A 19,192-nucleotide genomic window follows, 5' to 3' on the forward strand; every position below is an offset into this window, starting at 1 on the left:
TTAACGGTATGCGAATTCATCAAATGCGCCTGGTATGTTTGAAAGACAAAAGACTGGCCTCTCGAATGACGCCAACAAGAATAGCTTATGTTGTCTACCTTGCGTGCTACGGGCGTCAGAAAAAAAGTATTCGGCGTTCCCCCAACTTCCCCTACGGTTCAGTTTTTGGTGAATAACTTCGCAAAAAACGGCCGCAGAGCCGCGATTTTGGCAGCATCGTGTTCGCCTCGCTCAGGCGCGTCGAATGATATACTTTTTGTTCGGGTCAGGTCAACTTAGGGTGTTGACCTCAGGTCAAGGTCAGGTCAGCACCCCCAGGTCACGACGTTTGTCGAAAGAGGTCATGTCGCATATCATTCGATTCGGCAGGTCTTCCTGAGTCCATTGGTGGCTTTCTCGACTCGCTAGCTCAATTTGATCGGGAGTTATTGACGAAAAACTAATATGACCTTGATGACGTCATAAATGACGTCACGGAAGGTCAACATTGCAAAAGTGACGCATCTAACCTTGCAAGGAGTGCATCAAATCACGATTTTGTGTGCTTGAGATAGTTGGAGATCGTTCCCGGCGCCAGAACAGCAGTTTTCATTATTCCCCATTGACTTATAATGGTGAGGTCACGAAAATGACCTGACCTCATATGACCTTAAGGAAAAATCCGAGATATACAAGTTGTGAGACTCATAATGGATACTAGATCCTGCAAGTTTCATTTCCCTGTGACATCTCCTCTGGCAGTGAGGGCGTTGCGAAGTTGCGACATCTGAAGACCGTGCAGAGGTTCACTTATGACGTCATAGGTCAGTGACCTGACCTGACCCAAAAATGCGGTTGGTGTCAAAAGATGCGGCTTGGATCAAAGGTCAGGTATGCCAAGTTTCAGCTCTCTATCGCCAGCGTGTTCGGAGCTATCGCGAAAAAAACCCTATGGGGGGGGCGGCACCCGCCCCCCCTCGGCCGGCGAGGGTTAAAGGTAGTGTGCCAGCTTTCCTGGACCGTATGGAGTTAATGGCCCAGATAAGGAGAACCGGATTTTTAGATCTTATCCATACCTTCAAAACTCATGGAAACGTCTTAAATTCTTCAAATTTTGAGTACCCCAGTGCGAAATTCGCCCCGACGGGTTGTCGGTCGTACCCCAACCACATTTCGCACCACTATGAACAACAAATGCACACACTGAAATCGCTATTACCGATATGCTCATCCAATCAAGTTTCGATAAACCCGTTCATCATCATCTCCTGCGGTTTCGAACACGCCTGTTTGGTGGTGCGGTAGACCGCGCCCAAAGCCAGGGCCCCGGTAACGTGAGGTAGCCGAGTCGGGGCAGCGTGCGCTGACCCAAGCCGGGGCCGCGCGTCCTCCCGGTGTCATGTGATAGCCCGCGGCTGCCCGCGGGGATGCGGTAGACCGCGCCCAAAGCTGCGGCCCCGGCTTGGGTCAGCGCACGCTGCCCCGACTCGGCTACCTCACGTTACCGGGGCCCTGGCTTTGGGCGCGGCTCCTGCTCATACTTTGTGGTGCGGTGGTGGTGCGTCGGGCCGCGCGCTCTGACTTCGGCCAAGAAATATGCGTCAGCTGATCATTGTCATTTCTGCCACTTGCGTGTGGTGAAATGGGGTCATAACTTAAGAGACGGCTTTTTCATATCAATTATTTTACATAAAATCATATTTCAAACCATAAATAATGTTCGACAGCCAAATAAAAGAAACAATACCAATACAGGCTTACAGTTTAAGGCTCGACATTGTGTTGTCTACGATTAGACAGCTGATAACTCATGCCCGTACGTCGTAACTCTATAATGACCTTTGCTTATTGTCACATGTGCGCCGCATTCGCGATTGTTGCCGACGCCTGTTTGCAGGTGAGCCCACTACAGTTGTTATACATATCGAAAAACCGATAAACTTTTAGGCGAAAAAGGCACTATTCCAGGCCCATTTTTGATTTTTTTTTTGCGATATTAGGTAAAAACAGAAGCTTCTTATCATAGGAAAAATAAAATGGGAAATCTTTCAAAGGTGGCACACTACCTTTAACCCTATTAGTGGCAGGGGGGGGGGGGTTGTTTTTATCCACCCCTCAGGTTTTTCGGGAATATCTCCGAAACCGCTGAAGCTACGATGCTGAAATTTTCTGACTTTTCCTAAAACTAAATTGGGCACATTCCCTGAAAATTTCAAGTTCATAACTTTACCAGGGGCGGCTCCAGAGCACTGGGAATTGGGGGTCCTATTCGTGAAGCGAGTCATTTGGGCGAATATCACGATGCTGCACCAGTTTTACGAACAGTGAATGAAAGGTATCATGTGATAACATATAGGGGAGACCCGTGCAAGACGCCTCCCTTAAGCGAATTCTCTTCCCATTCCTTATTCGTTGGACATATCAGCCTAATTTCTTCACGGACGTCTAGATACAACATTTTCCTGTCAGAAAATCAGTATAAAAACTATTATACGGCTCAGCGATGAGATATCTAATTGATTTTCTGAAGGCTTGCAAAGGGGCGTCTTACAATTAGGGGGAGATAAGTCGCCCACCCCCTGGGCATCTTATCATATTGCTGACTGAAGGCCTGAGATCTAGGAAGTTGGCTGTATTAGCGGAAATTGAACAGCCAATTCACATTAATTCGAACAATGACAATACAAACTGTTTCATAGCAAAACAGGACAACACCTGAAAGACAGCACAGCTTGTGCACATCGGTCTGCGTCAGTTCAACGTTCTTAAGCTCGGTAAGAAAAAAAAAACATTTCAAACAATGCTAAACGTGATATGACGAACGTTCGTGCTTGTAACGTTACCAGTACATATCACCAGACTCAATGACAAACGAAAATGGCAGGTGAGCCCACTCTAAAAGCAAGAACAGGAACCTGAACGGGCATGCCGTTCAAAACGACGCCGGGCGACAGAAGTCACATGTGTAACCCAGCTGGCCCTTTTCTAGGTCCGTACAGGGCACACAAGCCCACTGAGAACACGCGGCGCACTGGACCCACTCTTCGCATGACAAACGGAATTGCATGCCACACACAAGACACGAAGTTTTGTCATCAGTATTCTGGGGGGTCTCTGAGGCTGACTTCTTCATTTTCTTAGACTTCTTGGGGAGAGAACCATTTGATGTGTCTTTCTTGGCTCGTTTTTTTGCAGCTTTCTCTTCAAGCTGCGACTTCATCGGTGACGACGTCAAAATCTCTGACTTTTGAGCCCGGCGGATTCTCTTTCTAACGTGCGCCTTAGGCGAGGCGCACAGGTCTGCTAGGAGTTGGCTGTCGCGATTACGTGAGCTGGGACTCTGTTGTGTGGAGCTGCTTGCCACAGAATTGGTCGGCTCGGCGTCCCGGAGCACGGATCCCTGCGCGCGTCCGGAGGAACCGGAGCTGCTGGCCACAGGATTGGTCGGCTCGGCGTCCCGGAGCACGGATCCCTGCGCGCGTCCAGAGTAGCAGGAGCTGCTGGCCACAGGATTGGTCGGCTCGGCGTCCCGGAGCACGGATCCCTGCGCGCGTCCAGAGTAGCAGGAGCTGCTGGCCACAGGATCGGTCGGCTCGGCGTCCCGGAGCACGGATTCCTGCGCGCGTCCAGAGTAGCCGGAGCTGCTGGCCACAGGATCGGTAGGCTCGGCGTCCCGGAGCACGGATCCCTGCGCGCGTCCAGAGGAGCCGGAGCTGCTGGCCACAGAATCGGTCGGCTCGGCGTCCCGGAGCACGGATCCCTGCGCGCGTCCAGAGGAGCCGGAGCTGCTGGCCACAGGATTGGTCGGCTCGGCGTCCCGGAGCACGGATCCCTGCGCGCGTCCAGAGGAGCCGGAGCTGCTGGCCACGGGATCGGTCGGCTCGGCTTCCTGGAGAGGCTGGGGTTCGGGTTCTTCAGTGAGAAGAGCTGCCACGAAATCATTATCGGTGAACAGGCTGTCATCGAATGGCCAGATTCCGCTCACACGAAATCCACTCACAATCTTCTCCGCCGAAGCACACCTCAGGTAGGCAGTCGAAAAGATCGCACTGATTTCGAACTCGGAGATCCTCCTTCCCGGGTTTGCCCGCATCCAGCTGTCAGCCGCTGCGCTGTAAGCTGCCTTGAGCGGCTTAAACCAAGAAACATCCAAGGGCTGGAGCCTGTGCGTGCAGTGGGGAGGTAGAGTGATGAGATCCACTCCACTCTCTCGGGCCAGCTCCACAGCGTGAAGACTCTTGTGACTCGCATGACCATCTAAGATGAGCAGATGCCGGTTATCTGTTGATGGCCTGACCGTTGAGATGAAGTGTTGGAGCCACTTCACGAAGCAGTCTTCGTCAGTCCACCCTGACTTCGTGCACATGCCGATGGCTCCCGGTGGAGCACCATTCATGAGGGAAGCGTTCATGCGGGCTCGCGGGAATATCATGGCCGGAGGTACGAACTGTCCACCTGCGTTTGCTGCACAGATGACTGTTACAGTTTTTCCCCTTTCAGCGCTGGTGATCTTGCCGACCTGCTTTTTGCCCCTTGGCGCCACTATGTTGGCCGGCTTCTGGACAACTGACACTCCTGTCTCATCCGCATTCCACACCTGGAGCGGGCCGTAGCTGTTCTTATCCAGCAACTCTCGGTAAAGGGCGTAAAAACGGTCTACCTGTGGCCGATTGAACCCCACCGCACGCGCTAGGCTGGTTGGCTCCGGCTTTCTGATGGCTAAGCCAGGATGCCGTTTCAGGAACGCATTTAACCATTCCTTTCCAGCCATCTTCGAATCTCGGGAAAACCGGTGCTTAATGCCCAGCCTCTCAGCGAACTGGAACGCGATGCGGCGTAGATCAAATGTCGTCAAGCCGTAGAGGACTTTCTCCATGAATTGGATCTTCTCAACAAGCAACTCCTCCTGCTCTGGGCTGAATTCGCAGCTGAATCTCCCCAGATGGATTTGTCCAGGTGACCGGACCTTTCCATCTCTGTGCCTTCTCAGAGTCTTCGCAGGTATGCCCCAGCGATTCGCCGTGCTCCGTACTGACACACCATCGCGAAGATCCTGCAGGGCGTTCTGAAGCCGTTCCTGGCCATATGCACCTCTCGAAGATCTCCGTACTCTTGGCATGCTGTGAAAGAGGACAAAGGATTGGCCTCACGTAAGTGGTAGGTATACCTACAATATATATTCAGTGTAACGGATGTCGGATGACTTAAAATAAAGTAGGTGCGGAATAAAATGATAATTAGAAGACGAATATAACATGTCATGGACACAGGTTCCTACACACAGCTGAAGGACTCTTAGAAATAACTTTCAAGGACACTGGAACCGGGGGGCGGGATGAGGACGGGCAATGGTGGCAAAATCCCTCCCATTTTGGCGGCTGGGTGGGGGGGGGGGGCACCACCTCCAACTTTAAGATGCTCATCGCTAAGCTTTTTTATTGATTAATTGAAAATGTAATTTTGTCATTTCTGCAAAATGAAGAGGCCAAAATCCGCGAGACGAGGAAGTGAAATTTTGGTTGGTAGGTTGGTCTCGTGGACCTAATTCCCTTCCACCCAAACTTCAAACTACTTCCCGTGTCCCTGATAGCCTTTTATTTGGAAGAATACATTCACTAAACGGATAATTTCGGATGTTTAGAAGTAACGTGTAAGACGCCCCTCGTTGTGTTTAAGACGCCCCGGGTAGGCGTCTTACAGGGCCAGGGGGCGGGGCTTCTTGAACTTTTTGCAATGTTTTAGTGCGATCGTATGCCATAAACTTCGGCAAACGCGACGCATTCAGCAAATACATTTCCGACAGAATAAATGACGGATTTTGATGAAAATACCATCAAAATTGTTGTGAATACATTGAATGAAGTTATATGACGGATTGAATTGACAGTTGCACGCTAAGAAAACAGATAAAATTACGAAAACCCACCTTATCCTCGCATAAACCACAGCAGGGCCGCCAAATCTCGCCTGTCATCACACGAAAGGATCTTCTGCTTCATTAAAAACAAAAACAAGCGATAGCTCAAGAACTTTTTTAATTATGGGGGGGTGGGCGTCTTATCTACCCTGGGCGTCTTACACGGGTCTCCCCTACAAAGTTATTGTGCATCCTTTTTTGACACGTTTTTGCTATAATAGGCGGATCCAGGCGTCCAAAAATGGGGGTTATTTTTTACCTCCCAACATAGGTTCCCTGACACCGCCTATGCATGACCAATACAATTTTAGTCGTTCTCTCATAAGAAAATTGTAACATAACAAGACCATTGCCACCCTTTTTAGAAACATTACCAACAAAAACCTTATTTACTATACTTTTTGTGTACCCCCAATCTCAATGATCTGTATCCGCCTATGATTTTTGAAAATGCATATTTTTAGGATCCATGTGAATTCCTGGTTCATTCTCTATCGATCGGCAAAAGTTGCGTTAAGATTGGTTCAGAAACCTGGCCGTGATAAACAGTATAAAATGTATCTGCAATTTGCCCGTTTTTACCCCCCTCTACCCCCCCCCCCTATTGACATTTTTTAATTTTTTTTTTTTAAATGTAGATCTCGTTGAGCCAAATCGAATGCCGTTTGAATTTTGAAAATGGGCCGGTTGGATCTCGAGATATCAAGGGGGGGTCGTAAACAGCCCCCCCTGCCACTAATATGGGGTAGCCAGGAGCCTGCCACTAATAGGGTTAAAAAATTTGACGTCATCAATTTTTAAGTTTTTTCGCTATACCGTGGCCAAAAAAAAGAGGTATCGATCTAAAATTGGGTATGTATATCGAAAAGCGCAGAGACTATCACATATATTCCAGTTTTTCGAAAATCGAATTTTTTTGGAATTTTTTAAAGTTTTTCCAAAAAAATAGATTTTTTGATTTTTTTGGGAGGAAAGTCCCAAAATTTCGAAAATCCGAGATAGCAGTTTTTTAGCGCCGTCTTTTCTCTACACAACCACATAAAAAACTTTAAAATTGCTTGTCAACTGTAGATTTGGTGAGCGTTTCAAGATGTCATGTTTTTTGCTCATTTTATCTCGAACATGACCTCAGTTTGACCTCAATAACTCCTGACCCGAGATGACCTGTGACTTGAACTTTTGTGTGAAGGTGTCAAATTGATGACCGGTAGGGTACCCAAAATTTGGCGGCGCTGCGCGCCGCCGTTTTCTCGCTATTTAAGAAAAACCACAGGGGGGGGGGCAAAATGGCCCCCTCATCAGGGCGCGGGTTAAATTTTGACGAACGTTCCAGTAGTTTCGGAGGTAGGAGAGGGGGGGGGGGGGGGGCGTCACTCGCGTTATGGAATATACCCCAGTCATGCTCGGGTTAAAAGTGATAGGTATATTTCCTTTAGCTTAACACTCGTCATTTGGTCTTGTTGCTCAGTGATCTATGACGATTAACACACTAAAACTGATTAGGCCAATGATAATGCAGTTAAATTAGATGAACTGCTATCATGCTAAGCGTTTCGGAAGTACAGCACGACGCCCACGCTTCGCACGCTGGAGAGAGCCTCCGGCTGTGGCCTGTCACATCACAACTCGCGGGGTCTTTCGCCACGCTGGTCGTCACCGTCACGGAACGGTGACCATTGCGGACAGGTCGGGAATGCGGGAGGATCCAGCATTGAGACTAATGCGTGCACGAGCCATGCTCTGCAACTGCCCCGGCCCCCGTTCGCGGGGTCGGCCTGCACTCCTGCTCGACGAGACGTTTTACGAGCTAACGGCACTCTTTGGCTGAGTTTGACAGGAAACGAAGTAGGTAGGTACCCCGAACCCAGCCAGCGTCACGCAAGACATGGCTTGTGTCGTTTTTGAAGGATGAGGCCTGAAAACTTCTCTGCCAAGAGATGGACCACACTGATTAGGTCAGTTCTGTCAAAGGCTTCTTAACCCTATTCCTGGCGGGGGGGGGGGGGGGCCTCAGGAGCCCCCCTGAGGTTTTTTGGTTATTTCTCCCAAACGCGTTGAGCTAGGAAGCTCAAATTTTCTTACTTTTCCTAAAAGGCTTCTACGCAACATGTCTGAAAATTTTGAGTTGATCTGACCTCAGGTCAGGTCACCAGAGGCGGTTTGGTGACCCTACCTCAGAAAAATTTGCAATCACGCCAGAGCTAGAGTTTTTGACCGATCAATTTCTTCTCTTCAGGCTTTAGTTAGGGTACCAGTATGTGCAATTTGTATATCTCGGAATTTTGATATCGGTGACCTAAGGTCAGGTCAGTTTCGCGACCTCCCCATTATAAGTCAATGGGGGAAAAATCAACTCCCTGTTTTTACCACTAAAACGGGTCGGAATGGCCCCATATACCATACATGACTTCATATACGATCAACCTTTACTACCTTGAGGTCTGTTTTGCTGTTGGGCAGCTGTGAGGTCATGTGACGTCATCAAAGGTCACCAAAGGTTTTTGGCCAATAACTCCGTACAGGAACAAGATACAGACGCGTGGATGGTCTCATTGTGTTCAGCTCGTCAAGACGCATCGAATGACATACATGATGACCTCGAGGTCACGTGACCTGAGGTCAACCTTTGACCTTGACCTTTCGAGGTCAACATATATATCATTCGATGCGGATTGACGAGAGGATCACGATGATGCCCTTAGTTTGTTCCTATCTTGACTAATTCGAAAGTTATTCGAGAAAAACTCTCTCCATATCTAGCGCCGCCATTTTGACTTTTTCGACCCCTGTGACGTCATCTTTGACCTGACCTGAAAATGACCTGTGTAAAAATTGTAGATCTTGACCGTGCGTATCCGATGCCGTTTACCGTTTGTCGCTGCGATGTGTTGTTTTTGAGATCTGAAGGGGGGGCCGAATCGGCCCCCCGCCAGTTTCTTGTCCCGGCGGAGCCCGCCAGGAATAGGGTTAAACCCACGCCGTGCTGGGGGCGGGGGGGCGTTTTTAAAATATCTAAAAAACCGCAGCGCGCAGTGCCGCTGTTTTTGGTACATATGCTCATACATCATTTCCGCACATGTCAAAATTTCAGACCCGGGTCGTTCAAGTTCAGGTCACCAGGTCACGTCAAGTGACCTTACCTGAGAAAAAGTTCAAAGGCTCGCTATACATAGCTACACCGACTGAACGATTACTTAAGAAGCTTTCAGCGATTGATATGAGTAACAGTATGTATAAAATGTATGTCTCGGAGTTTTCAGATATGTGACCTAAGGTCAGGTCAATTTTGCGACCTCTCCATTATAAGTCAATGGGTGATAATTGAAATGCGCCTCTTTTGGACAAATGCCGTTCAAAACGCTCTCAAATACCTATCAGTTCATCGGTAAACATAACACACTGAATCAGAAAAAAAACGCACCTGTGACCCCTCTGTATGCCCTGAGGTCATCTCAGGTCACAAGCGGTCACCAGCAGTTTTTTGGCTATAGCTTTTGATAGAGACGCGCTAGAGCGATGAAAACACGTCAGATGTGCTCAGATCGACGATACGGATCGACTGATATGCAACATGACCCTTTCCGGTCAGGTCATGACCTTGACCAAAGGCCAAATTTTCAAAATGACCTTTCAAGGTCAACAATTGGTTCATTCGACGCGTCTCGACGAGAGAAACACGATGCTGCCAAAATTAATGTCGTGGCTCTCTTGAGTCAAAAGTTATTGCCGAAAAACATTTTTCGTAAAAACGGTTATTTTTCCAGTTTTTGCCCTCTTGAGGCTAAACCGTTGACTTGAGGTTTAAATCTGAGAACATTAGTCAGAAAGGTCTGTAAAAGGGGCTATCGAATGCGCTTTTCCGCGGCGCTGTAGCTCTATTGGTTCCCGAGTTAGCCGTTGGCATTTTCCAAAATTATTGAAATGGACTAAATTTGACCTTTGATGACCTCTGGTGACCTGACCTTTGACCTGACCTTAAAAATGACCTGAGTGTTTTTTTCCATATTTTTGACGCTCTTTCGATTGCCGAGTGCTGCTACGTGGCCCAGGAGCCGAGACCGCACTCCGACTCGGCCAGAGTAAAATCACTGGACTATGCGTTGCAAAAATAATTCACACAAGGAAATTGTTTTTTAAAGTGATTCTGTGTATGCTGTGTTTGGTGACACAAAGCATAAAAAACATAACCGGACTCAGGGGCGGAGCTTCCTATACAGTTGGTGGGGCGGCTGCCCCACCAACTTGCCAATTTGCCCCACCAATAAGCGTTTTGCCCCACCAACTTTAGCTGATTTCTAAAGCTTTGTTGCTTTGCAAAATAATCTTTTTCGCATTAATGAGCTTTGGAATGTCTGTTTAATGCACAATATTATATCTGTAATGATGGGAATTGATTCATTGATTTATTTTATTCAACTTCATAATCGGACATTGTGGGTTTGACGACTTTTTGCCCCACCAACTTCCCTGGGAAAGCTCCACCCATGACCGGACTGCGAGCGGACCAAAAGTTCTCGTGCTAGCTCTGTCCGCTCTGTCTGCTAATAGTGCACTGCAGTCATTGCAGTCTGCAAACAGTGAATTTTATAGTCATTTTATAGTCATTTTATATTTAAAGTCACCGTGAGAAAACCCTTTATGGTGTTTTCTGCTTGGTTTCTACACAAGCTGAATACCGATCATTAAACGCTTAATTTTTAGTTAGCTTTGTTTGAAGTTATTTTTTTAGCAATCTCCACTATCTTCATAAAGAATAGACAAGATATGGCCCCTTGTTTTTGATATTTAATAAATTGGCTGCTGCATGCTTTAAGGGTTCGTAGCAGCTGCGCCATTAATGGCTTTCATTTCTGTTCGTGCCTTATGCTGAGCTCAATGCTGTGTGTTTTGTGTGTGTTGTGTTGGTAACTGGTGTTATTATTTTCGTTTTCCCACTTGTTTCAGTTTGTATCTGCTCACCCAGTGAGAGAAGAAAGAAGATGGACGCTTGATCCCTGACTGCTACGCGCCCTTATCCAACAAGAACAAGAACAAGAATTTGTAATTTGTATCTGTTGGGGATTGAATATCTGCAGGGCCCTTGGAGTCGGTGTTAATCTAAAAATAGGCATTCTTGTCACATAATTATCACATAAAATGTACATACCGTTCGATGAGGTAGCCATGCACTTCACTTTCATCACAATTATTTGTATGTTGATGTCATTGTATCAAAGTGTTACCACCATTGGTTTGAATAAATTTTTGGTTAAAGTGTGAGTGATTCTGGTATTGGTGTCAAGATTTCATGGCGACACCTATGATATGGACCGAATGCGAATGGCTCTTTGATGCCTGGATCCCACGCATGTTGTCGTATTTGTTAATTGCAGAGAAGAGATTTTAAATGGCGAATTCAAATTGGGAGGGGGGCAAATCATGTTCTGGCCGCCCTTAGTCCTGACATTGGCTCGGTTGGACCCTCTTGGATCCACCAGTGTTATTAACATTTTTGGCCCAGCACCTACCTACATTATGAATGTTGCATCACTTAAAGGGACCCTCCCACCTTAACATTAGATTTGAGTTGAGATAGCCAAAATGGGGTCCCTGGCTCACAATTACCGGTTTTGGCACTCACAACATCGAGAAATGCCTTAAATCGGAAATATTGAATTTCAAAATTGCAGCATTTTGATTCAGAGGGGCTAATGCTTAGGAATACCCCTCTGAATGTGTGACGTCAGCGCAGATATCTAACGATTTTTAAATGTTTGACTAAAACGTTTTGTAGCACGCGGTGGTATATGCTATTTGCGCGCAACATCTGCCGCAAACGCCGCACTTCTAAAATAAAGTCGCTAGAAACAGCGGAGATCCCAAAAAAGTAAACAAAAGTAAAAGTCTAATATCTTGAAAACCGGTGAATATTTTTCGGTGAAATTTGGTAGATATTCGTTTTCGCTCTTTCCGAACCAAGCGACATCACTTTCATGCCAATTCATAAACTTTTTTGAAGGTGGGAGGGTCCCTTTAATACCATCTTACATCTTTGTTACCTATTGAATATGTTTCATTCTATCAAAGTGATCAAAAGCTTTTGACCAAAATGAAAAGCAGATGGTGGCCCTTCACCTTGATCATTGATGATATATCATTTGACTTCAGCACAATGAACACCTGAACAATGAGTCATTGAAGAACTATGAAGAGCTCAAAGTATTGTATTGCCAAAAAAGCAATAAATATGAATTCTGTCATAAATAAACTTCATTTAATAATTATGTTTCTTTCTTTGATTAAAAAGTTTTCAATCTTTCTCCAGACACTGCAATATGTTTAGGCAACTGCTTAAGCTGTGTTTCCATGTGCAATTTTAGTTCACTTCAGGTGATCTGGTTTGCTTCCTGGACATTGTTTTATATGAGCTCAATATTTTTAAGAAGTGTGTGCAATACATTCAGCTCACCTGTTGCATGTTGACACACAGATCGGAAAATGACAGCACACACCAGAAAAAAAACATGCAGTAGGCAGAAGTCTACCCCTAATCTGTCCTGGGTTCATTTTGTTGTCACATTAAGAGAATCCATCAAACTAATTGACATTCTTTCGTTTTCATAGGACTTCAAGAGTTACACAACTGGCTACTCACTTTGGTACACATTATAATATGGCAGTGTAAGAGCAGAGGAATTGTGTCATCTGGAAATCCTGGACTACTGCTTGAAATTGAATGGAGATCATGCATGAGGTGAGTAATGGTAGTTAATAGCTATGCTGTAGGGAAAAGCTACAGTATGTTGTAATTCTTTGACAGTTGTTATTATCATCAATGTGGTATATGATCCTTTTCTTGTTTCTCTTTTAAGGGATATCTGTAAAATATAGTATGCTAAGTTTTATGATGTTATGAATAAATAAAATGCATTTTTTGCTTGAGACTTAAAATGCCACTTCTTAGTATCCTGCTCAAGTGTTCAGTGAGACACTGTAAGTCTTTATGAACTCCATTTACAGTCCTTTGGATTAATATCAATTTGCTGTAGTCGATAGTACCCATTTAAAATGATGCTTACATATCAAGGACAAACAGAACTCAGAATGGCGTTTACTGTTCAATGACCCGCCGTTCCCTTCCCAGTTGCAGCCAGAGCGTCCCTCGGGCGCCGACGAGCCCGACCTGCTGGAGCTGACCGCGCAGATGGGCGATGTCCGGATCGGCGGCCGGCCCGTGTCGGCGCTGTTGGCCCACCAGGCGGCCCCGCCGCGGCCCGTCCCGCTCCTCTCCCAGAGCCAGTACCGGCCACCGGAGCCTGCTGTCGTGTACTCGGTGTCTGTCAGTCCGCCGCAGCCGCCGGCCGGCCTCGGGCAGCGGCCCGGCCCGCAGCTGTCCCCGAGCCACTACCAGCCCGGCTCCGGCCTGACCGCCGAGTACCTGCCGTCTTCCAGTCCGTACCAGCCATCTGTCGGTCAATATATCCCATCTACCAGTCACTACCAGCCATCTACCAGTCAGTACCAATCTTCTACTGGCCAATACCAGCTCTCTACCAGTCCATACCAGCCCTCTACCAGTCCGTACCAGCCATCTACCAGTCAGTATCAGCCGCCTGGAGGCCAGTCTTTTCCATCCACAGGCTGGCCGGCTGCCCCTGCCGTGCCGTACCAGCCGTCTGCTGCCCTGTATGAGCCGCCACATGGACCGTACCGGTCCCCAGCCAGCCAGCGGCAGCAGCCGGTAGGGGTCCGACCCGGCGTGTCGGTCCCTCGGCCGCCGTCCCCGGTCAGAGTGGTCGCCCCAGCGGCACCGGCGGCGACCTCTGTACAGGAGCCACAGAGCAGTGCAGGTACGGACCAGCCGTCCAACGACAGCCCGACACAGTCAACGGTACGGGTGCACGCTGCAAATATAAGTGTTGGGTAATATGAGTTATCATGGTTTTTGACTTTATACGAGTAGCTGATCGTTTTCATAAAAAACAAGCAATTTGCTTTATGACCCAGTACCGAAGATGCAATTACTTATTTTGTTTACCAGGCTTGGCACTATTTATATTCACATACAAGTTATACACACTTCCCTTCCCTGGTGAAACTAAAACATCCAAGTAAAACCAAGTCCAAGAAAAGTTCAAACTTTTCTCAGAGCGGCTGTTGACACGTTCAGTAGGCATTGTTCCACATCAGCTCTGTGACGGTCACGGTCACTGTCACCCCTCAGAGCGACTGCGGCTGCAGCACGAGGCGTGCGGTCGCCTGCGGCTGGAGCTGGATCGCACCCGGCGCCTCTGGGACCGTCTGAATGCGGAGACGGCCGACCTGACCCGGCGGCTGGAGAGTGTGCCAGCAGCACCCCTGGTGAGCTGTTGTGGGGAGCTCCGGTGAGCTGTGGGGAGCCGGGTGAGCTGTGGGGGGCCTGGTGGGCTGTGGGGGAGCCTGGTGGGGAGCTCTGATGAGCCAGGGGGAGCCCTGGTGAGCTGGAGAGTTTTGGTTAGCTGGGGACTGCTCTTTTGGACTGGGGAAACTCATGAGGGGGGGGGGGGGGGACAACTGTGGGGTATCTAGGAAACCGCATGAGCTCTCAGGGCTTATCGTATATATCTTAAGATGTGTATTGTGTATTGCTCAGGTGATTCCGTATTCTACATCATCTTGAGACTCTCTAGGCCAGTCTCGCACATGGTGTGTATCTGCTGTCTGTTGTGTAACAGTTGACCGCCTCTCTGTCAGGTGGATAACCGTCTCCGGTGGGCAGAGTCGAACCACCGCCTGCGCCGGGAGTGTGATCGCATGGTGACCGAGATACAGGAGCTGCGGACAGCACAGCAAGGTGGGCGGCCGGGGCCCCGGTGGAGGGATGGAGGGACAGGGGGCTGGGGCAGCCAGTGAACGAGGGGGGAGTGGGTACCAGTGATGTTAGAGTCTGAGCTGAGTGAGATAGAGAGGCTGGAAGGGTAGAAGGGAGAATAGATTGGTTGTCACCATCGGCAAAGAAAACAAGTGACGATTAGTGATCGAAACTCGAAAGAGTGGGATTTTAGAAGCGTTGTTTCTTTGAGTCCCCTTTTTTGTTTGTTCCACATTTGTGCCTATTTCAAAATGTTCTTAACGTAAAACTCAACTATGCAAAACTGGTGTTTACCTGCAATTGGTACTAATTACAAGCATCTGAGCATCATGTCAGTTTTACTTGCTGAATTTCGTAGCCTTACACTTCTCAATATTACCGGTTACCATCGACTTTTGAACTGTTTATACTTTATTCCCTGTTTGTTTTCTGCTTGTGACCTGTGTGTCGCCAGCGTGTAACCGTCCTATCGCGTTGGTCCACAGTCCGTCGGAGCTCTGCCAGTTCCAGCAGCGGGGTGTCGACACTGCGACATACTCAGTCAGGTGAGAACCGTACGCGTGAGAACTCGGCGAAAACCGCGCACGGCTGCCCATAACCGCCAGCCAGCGCCACCATCGCGAGTAACAGACGGACCGCCCGTCTCCCTGACTCGGCACTGCGGTGATACAGGGCCGTGCCCAGTTGCGTGGCTTGTGCCACTCAAAGACGCATGTGTGTGTCTAAGATCTGCAGGGATTAAGCCTCCGTCAGTTTGCTTAGTTTTGTCAGACGTCCGTCACATCACTCGATGTAGTGCCTACTGCCTAGAGCCGCGTATCGCCTGGTGGTTCAAGGGGTGCCGTTGAGGACAGGGGGCGCTCGCACCACCAATCGTGGCTGTGGAATCCGGACAACGCACGCGGTGGTCGGGCATGTGGTCCGATCTCGCAGTCAGTTCCCGGGCGACTCGGAATGTATGTGAGAAGTCTGTTAGATAATACCTTTTTACTAGTTGATCAATGTTTGTAGGACCTGATGAGTTTTTTTTTATGGCAGAAGCCTCTTCCGATGTGTGGATCTGCGTACTCTCAATTTGCCTGCTGAAGAGATGTTGTGTATCAGGGTATCGGTATATGAGCGACAGGCTACTCTGCGTAGGTGCCATTGTGTCACTAACCGGTGTACTCTCTGCACAGGTGCCGACCCGGAGGATGTGGGCGAGGGCCCGCCGTGGGAGTGCAGCGCGTGCACGTTCCACAACCACCCGGCCATGTCCGCCTGCGAGCAGTGCGAGATGCCGCGGCCGCTGACAGGTACGCCGGCGGCCGCCGCGCCCGTGCCGGCCGCCGCGCCGGGCGGCTCGGCGCCGGCCGCCCTCCATTCGGCCTGCTATTGCCACCCGGCGGGCGGTGCGCCGCGCGCTGCCGCTCGCAGCACCTACTGCAGCTGGCCGGAGTCAGACGGCTCGGCCGGCAGCGGCGGGGGCGGGGGCGGCCGGGCGAGCCTCCAGTACCGGCTGGGGACCCTCTGAGGCGGCCCGCCCTGCCCGTGAACAGGCTGTGAGGGAGGGACGGACTGACAGGGGCGCCGTCTGGTTCGTTTCACGCTACCCGAGTCCCCGCAGGCTTCAGTTCTAGTCGCTGCTTTGAGACGGGACTCCGGACGTTAGGTCGCTCCACAGAGCCCGATCATGTAACCGGTTTATCCAGAGCAGCAACCTGTGTGACCGACGACACGGCGCTTCTGAAGCCTGCAGGTTCAGACTCGTGGCCGCTCTCCCCCTCCGTTCAGTGTTGCGCCCTTCCAGTCAGCGAGGCGGTCAGATCTCTCAGGGTTGACAGTGTTCGGTGACGTGACTCGACAGCCGGGCGCCTCTGAGTTTGTGTGTGCGTGTCTGTGAGTGTGCATGCCTGTTGTCTGTCCCCCAGAAATAGCTGACGTTTAGGAGTGCAAACGGCACGAGAGAGGGCGGCACTGTAGTGGTACACGACCGCGTTTGTTTTGTCCCTCAGCTGAAACTATTATCGTCTCGCTAAGATAGCCGATTACTGGGCTGATGGGGCTACAATTGTGATAATCTGATCCTGGAACGTGGTCGGACGGACGGCGGGAGGCTGGCGGTTTTTTGTTTGCCACTTCAGAGCAATACTCCGATATATGTGGACGATCATCTCGGCGTGGCTGCCCGAGGTATGCGGTCCGGGCCGGCGCCGACGGCCGCCGTGATTGGCTCCCGGCGCCGGCTGTTGTCGTAGGATGTCGCTCCGAGTCAGCCGAGCTGCCCGAGGTGCTGGCAGCCGGCGAATCGGGCCGCACGCCGCCAGAACTGTCATACGTGACGGGCAGCCAGTCCAGCTCCAATCGGCTAATTCAGAATACTAACGTACATACCGCGTACACTACTCATCTGGTGCTTCCTCAGTGATACGTTCAGTGTGTCGCAGTAACAGCCTGTCCTACCCTCGGTATAGCGTTCAGTCTAGGCTCAGGCGCATCCTACCTGCCGCAGGGTAACTATCCATATCACAGTTGCCGCATCATGTGCCCCTCCATTCTCAGTCAAACTCCGGAGGACTCAACTAACTCCGATTCTATCTTCCCTTCGTACCGCCGTTCATGTTATATCTATCTGCTAACAAATATAGTCATGCTGCAGGTGCTGATGTATGGTATTTGTGTGTTATACGTTAATCAAAATAGTGTCACAAGAAGGAAGTCACTTCTTGAGCGGTAGTTTGTGCGTATGTCGCATCTGTGTTGTTTCCCTGTAACCTTGACGGCAATGTTGGTTGGTCGGTACCTGTCGGACCATTGGTCCCGTGTAGTCCCGAGACCAGCGGACCGCGCGATGTCCTCGCCGCCCGCCAGGACCGTGCTGCCAATACATACCTCTCCTTGTGACCGCGTGTGTCTGAAGTGGGAGCTGGGGTAGGCGACGGTGGTCGACCAGTTCGGAGCTATCTCTAGGTCCATCCAGGTGAACATTTTTGAATCGTCGCAGGTCTTCCGTACCCCTCAGTCTGACCATTCACTTGTCCCTTTCCCCTCTCTCCTTTGTATGCCGACTATCGGTTGCCCTAGCCCCTGATTCCGTCCCTTGCCTGTCTGCATTCTGCTCCCTGGATTTTGCCAGCTCCGACCGATGGTGCAGAACCTTGCTGATCACTAATGTCACCTCCACACCGCTGCAGTGTGCCGGGTGTTTGCCCCGCCCTGTTTGCCCTGTCATACTCGGGGCTGCATCCCTCGAAGCTGAGTTGAGTAGGTCAACTGTATAGTTAGGGGCTGAAATTAGCGTGTTTTATAACATGTTATGCTTCGGGATTCCTCTCACTAACTCCGTCTTTCCGAAGCTGCCTGCTTTTCAGATCGCGTTGTGAAATTGCTTTTTTGGGATGCTGATGCAGCCTAGTTGAACCCAGCACCATTAACGGACTACCGTGCACAGATCTGATGCCTCATTTTGCCACTATTATTTATCCCGCACGTTTGTTCTCTAGGTGTGCACACTGACTGCCGGTCGCCTGTAGCCCGATTTGGGGTAGTTGCCTGCCTGAACTGCCATTTTGCTCCGTGATCACTGCACATTGGTGGCAATGCCTCTCTGCTCCCTGACTGTGCTTGTCTGTCTATTCGCCTGCGGGTGGTGTAGATAGTGCCTGTGTGTTATCTTCCACCTGCGGTCTGCAGGGCCTCGTTTCATAAAGCGAGTCCGTAACTTACGCCGGTTTTTGGGCTTGTATTGCAAGTGCATGTGAAGCGATAAAGTTATTTCCTCTTTTCCCTTCTGCTGTTCTTGCTTGCAAGACAAATAACTCAACGATTCAAATTATCGTCATCGCTCACATGCACTTGCAATACAAGACCGAAAACCGGCGTAAGTTACGGACTCGCTTTATGAAACGAGGCCCTGCAGACCGCAGGTGGAAGATAACACACAGGCACTATCTACACCACCCAGGCGAATAGACAGACAACACAGTCAGGGAGCAGAAGGCATTGCCACCAATGTGCAGTGATCACGGAGCAAAATGGCAGTTCAGGCAGGCAACTACCCCAAATCGGGCTACAGGCGACCGGCAGTCAGTGTGCACACCTAGAGAACAAACGTGCGGGATAAATAATAGTGGCAAAATGAGGCATCAGATCTGTGCACGGTAGTCCGTTAATGGTGCTGGGTTCAACTAGGCTGCATCAGCATCCCAAAAAAGCAATTTCACAACGCGATCTGAAAAGCAGGCAGCTTCGGAAAGACGGAGTTAGTGAGAGGAATCCCGAAGCATAACATGTTATAAAACACGCTAATTTCAGCCCCTAACTATACAGTTGACCTACTCAACTCAGCTTCGAGGGATGCAGCCCCGAGTATGACAGGGCAAACAGGGCGGGGCAAACACCCGGCACACTGCAGCGGTGTGGAGGTGACATTAGTGATCAGCAAGGTTCTGCACCATCGGTCGGAGCTGGCAAAATCCAGGGAGCAG

General features: G+C 49.6%; 2 protein-coding genes across 5 annotated transcripts; one reads left to right on the plus strand and one right to left on the minus strand.

Annotated features, from left to right (window-relative positions):
* Positions 1 to 2,596: 2,596 nt before the first annotated feature.
* LOC122376362 lies at positions 2,597 to 6,004 on the minus strand. The gene is made up of 2 exons (XM_043356186.1): positions 5,906 to 6,004; positions 2,597 to 5,099 (listed from the first exon to the last, which is right to left on the minus strand). The coding sequence occupies exon 2, from the start codon at positions 5,096 to 5,098 to the stop codon at positions 2,912 to 2,914; it is 2,187 nt and encodes a 728-aa protein (XP_043212121.1). The 5' UTR covers position 5,099; positions 5,906 to 6,004; the 3' UTR covers positions 2,597 to 2,911.
* A 4,790-nt stretch (positions 6,005 to 10,794) lies between these two features.
* LOC122376366 (TGF-beta-activated kinase 1 and MAP3K7-binding protein 3-like) lies at positions 10,795 to 17,609 on the plus strand. Of its 4 annotated transcripts, none has more exons than XM_043356188.1 (7): positions 10,795 to 10,943; positions 12,500 to 12,629; positions 13,020 to 13,725; positions 14,100 to 14,236; positions 14,609 to 14,708; positions 15,212 to 15,271; positions 15,905 to 17,609. In XM_043356188.1, exons 2-7 carry the CDS (start codon positions 12,612 to 12,614, stop codon positions 16,237 to 16,239), a joined length of 1,356 nt encoding a protein of 451 aa, XP_043212123.1. In that variant the 5' UTR covers positions 10,795 to 10,943; positions 12,500 to 12,611; the 3' UTR covers positions 16,240 to 17,609. The 4 variants fall into 4 exon arrangements, with proteins under 4 accessions (XP_043212123.1, XP_043212125.1, XP_043212126.1 ...); XM_043356190.1 differs by having other exon boundaries at positions 10,795 to 10,936; XM_043356191.1 differs by lacking the exon at positions 10,795 to 10,943 and adding an exon at positions 10,958 to 10,981.
* The last annotated feature ends 1,583 nt before the right edge of the window (positions 17,610 to 19,192 follow it).

The sequence above is a fragment of the Amphibalanus amphitrite genome, unplaced genomic scaffold (assembly GCF_019059575.1).
Source record: "Amphibalanus amphitrite isolate SeventyFive unplaced genomic scaffold, NRLGWU_Aamphi_draft 002113F_arrow, whole genome shotgun sequence".
In the NCBI taxonomy this organism is placed as follows: Eukaryota; Metazoa; Arthropoda; class Thecostraca; order Balanomorpha; family Balanidae; genus Amphibalanus; species Amphibalanus amphitrite.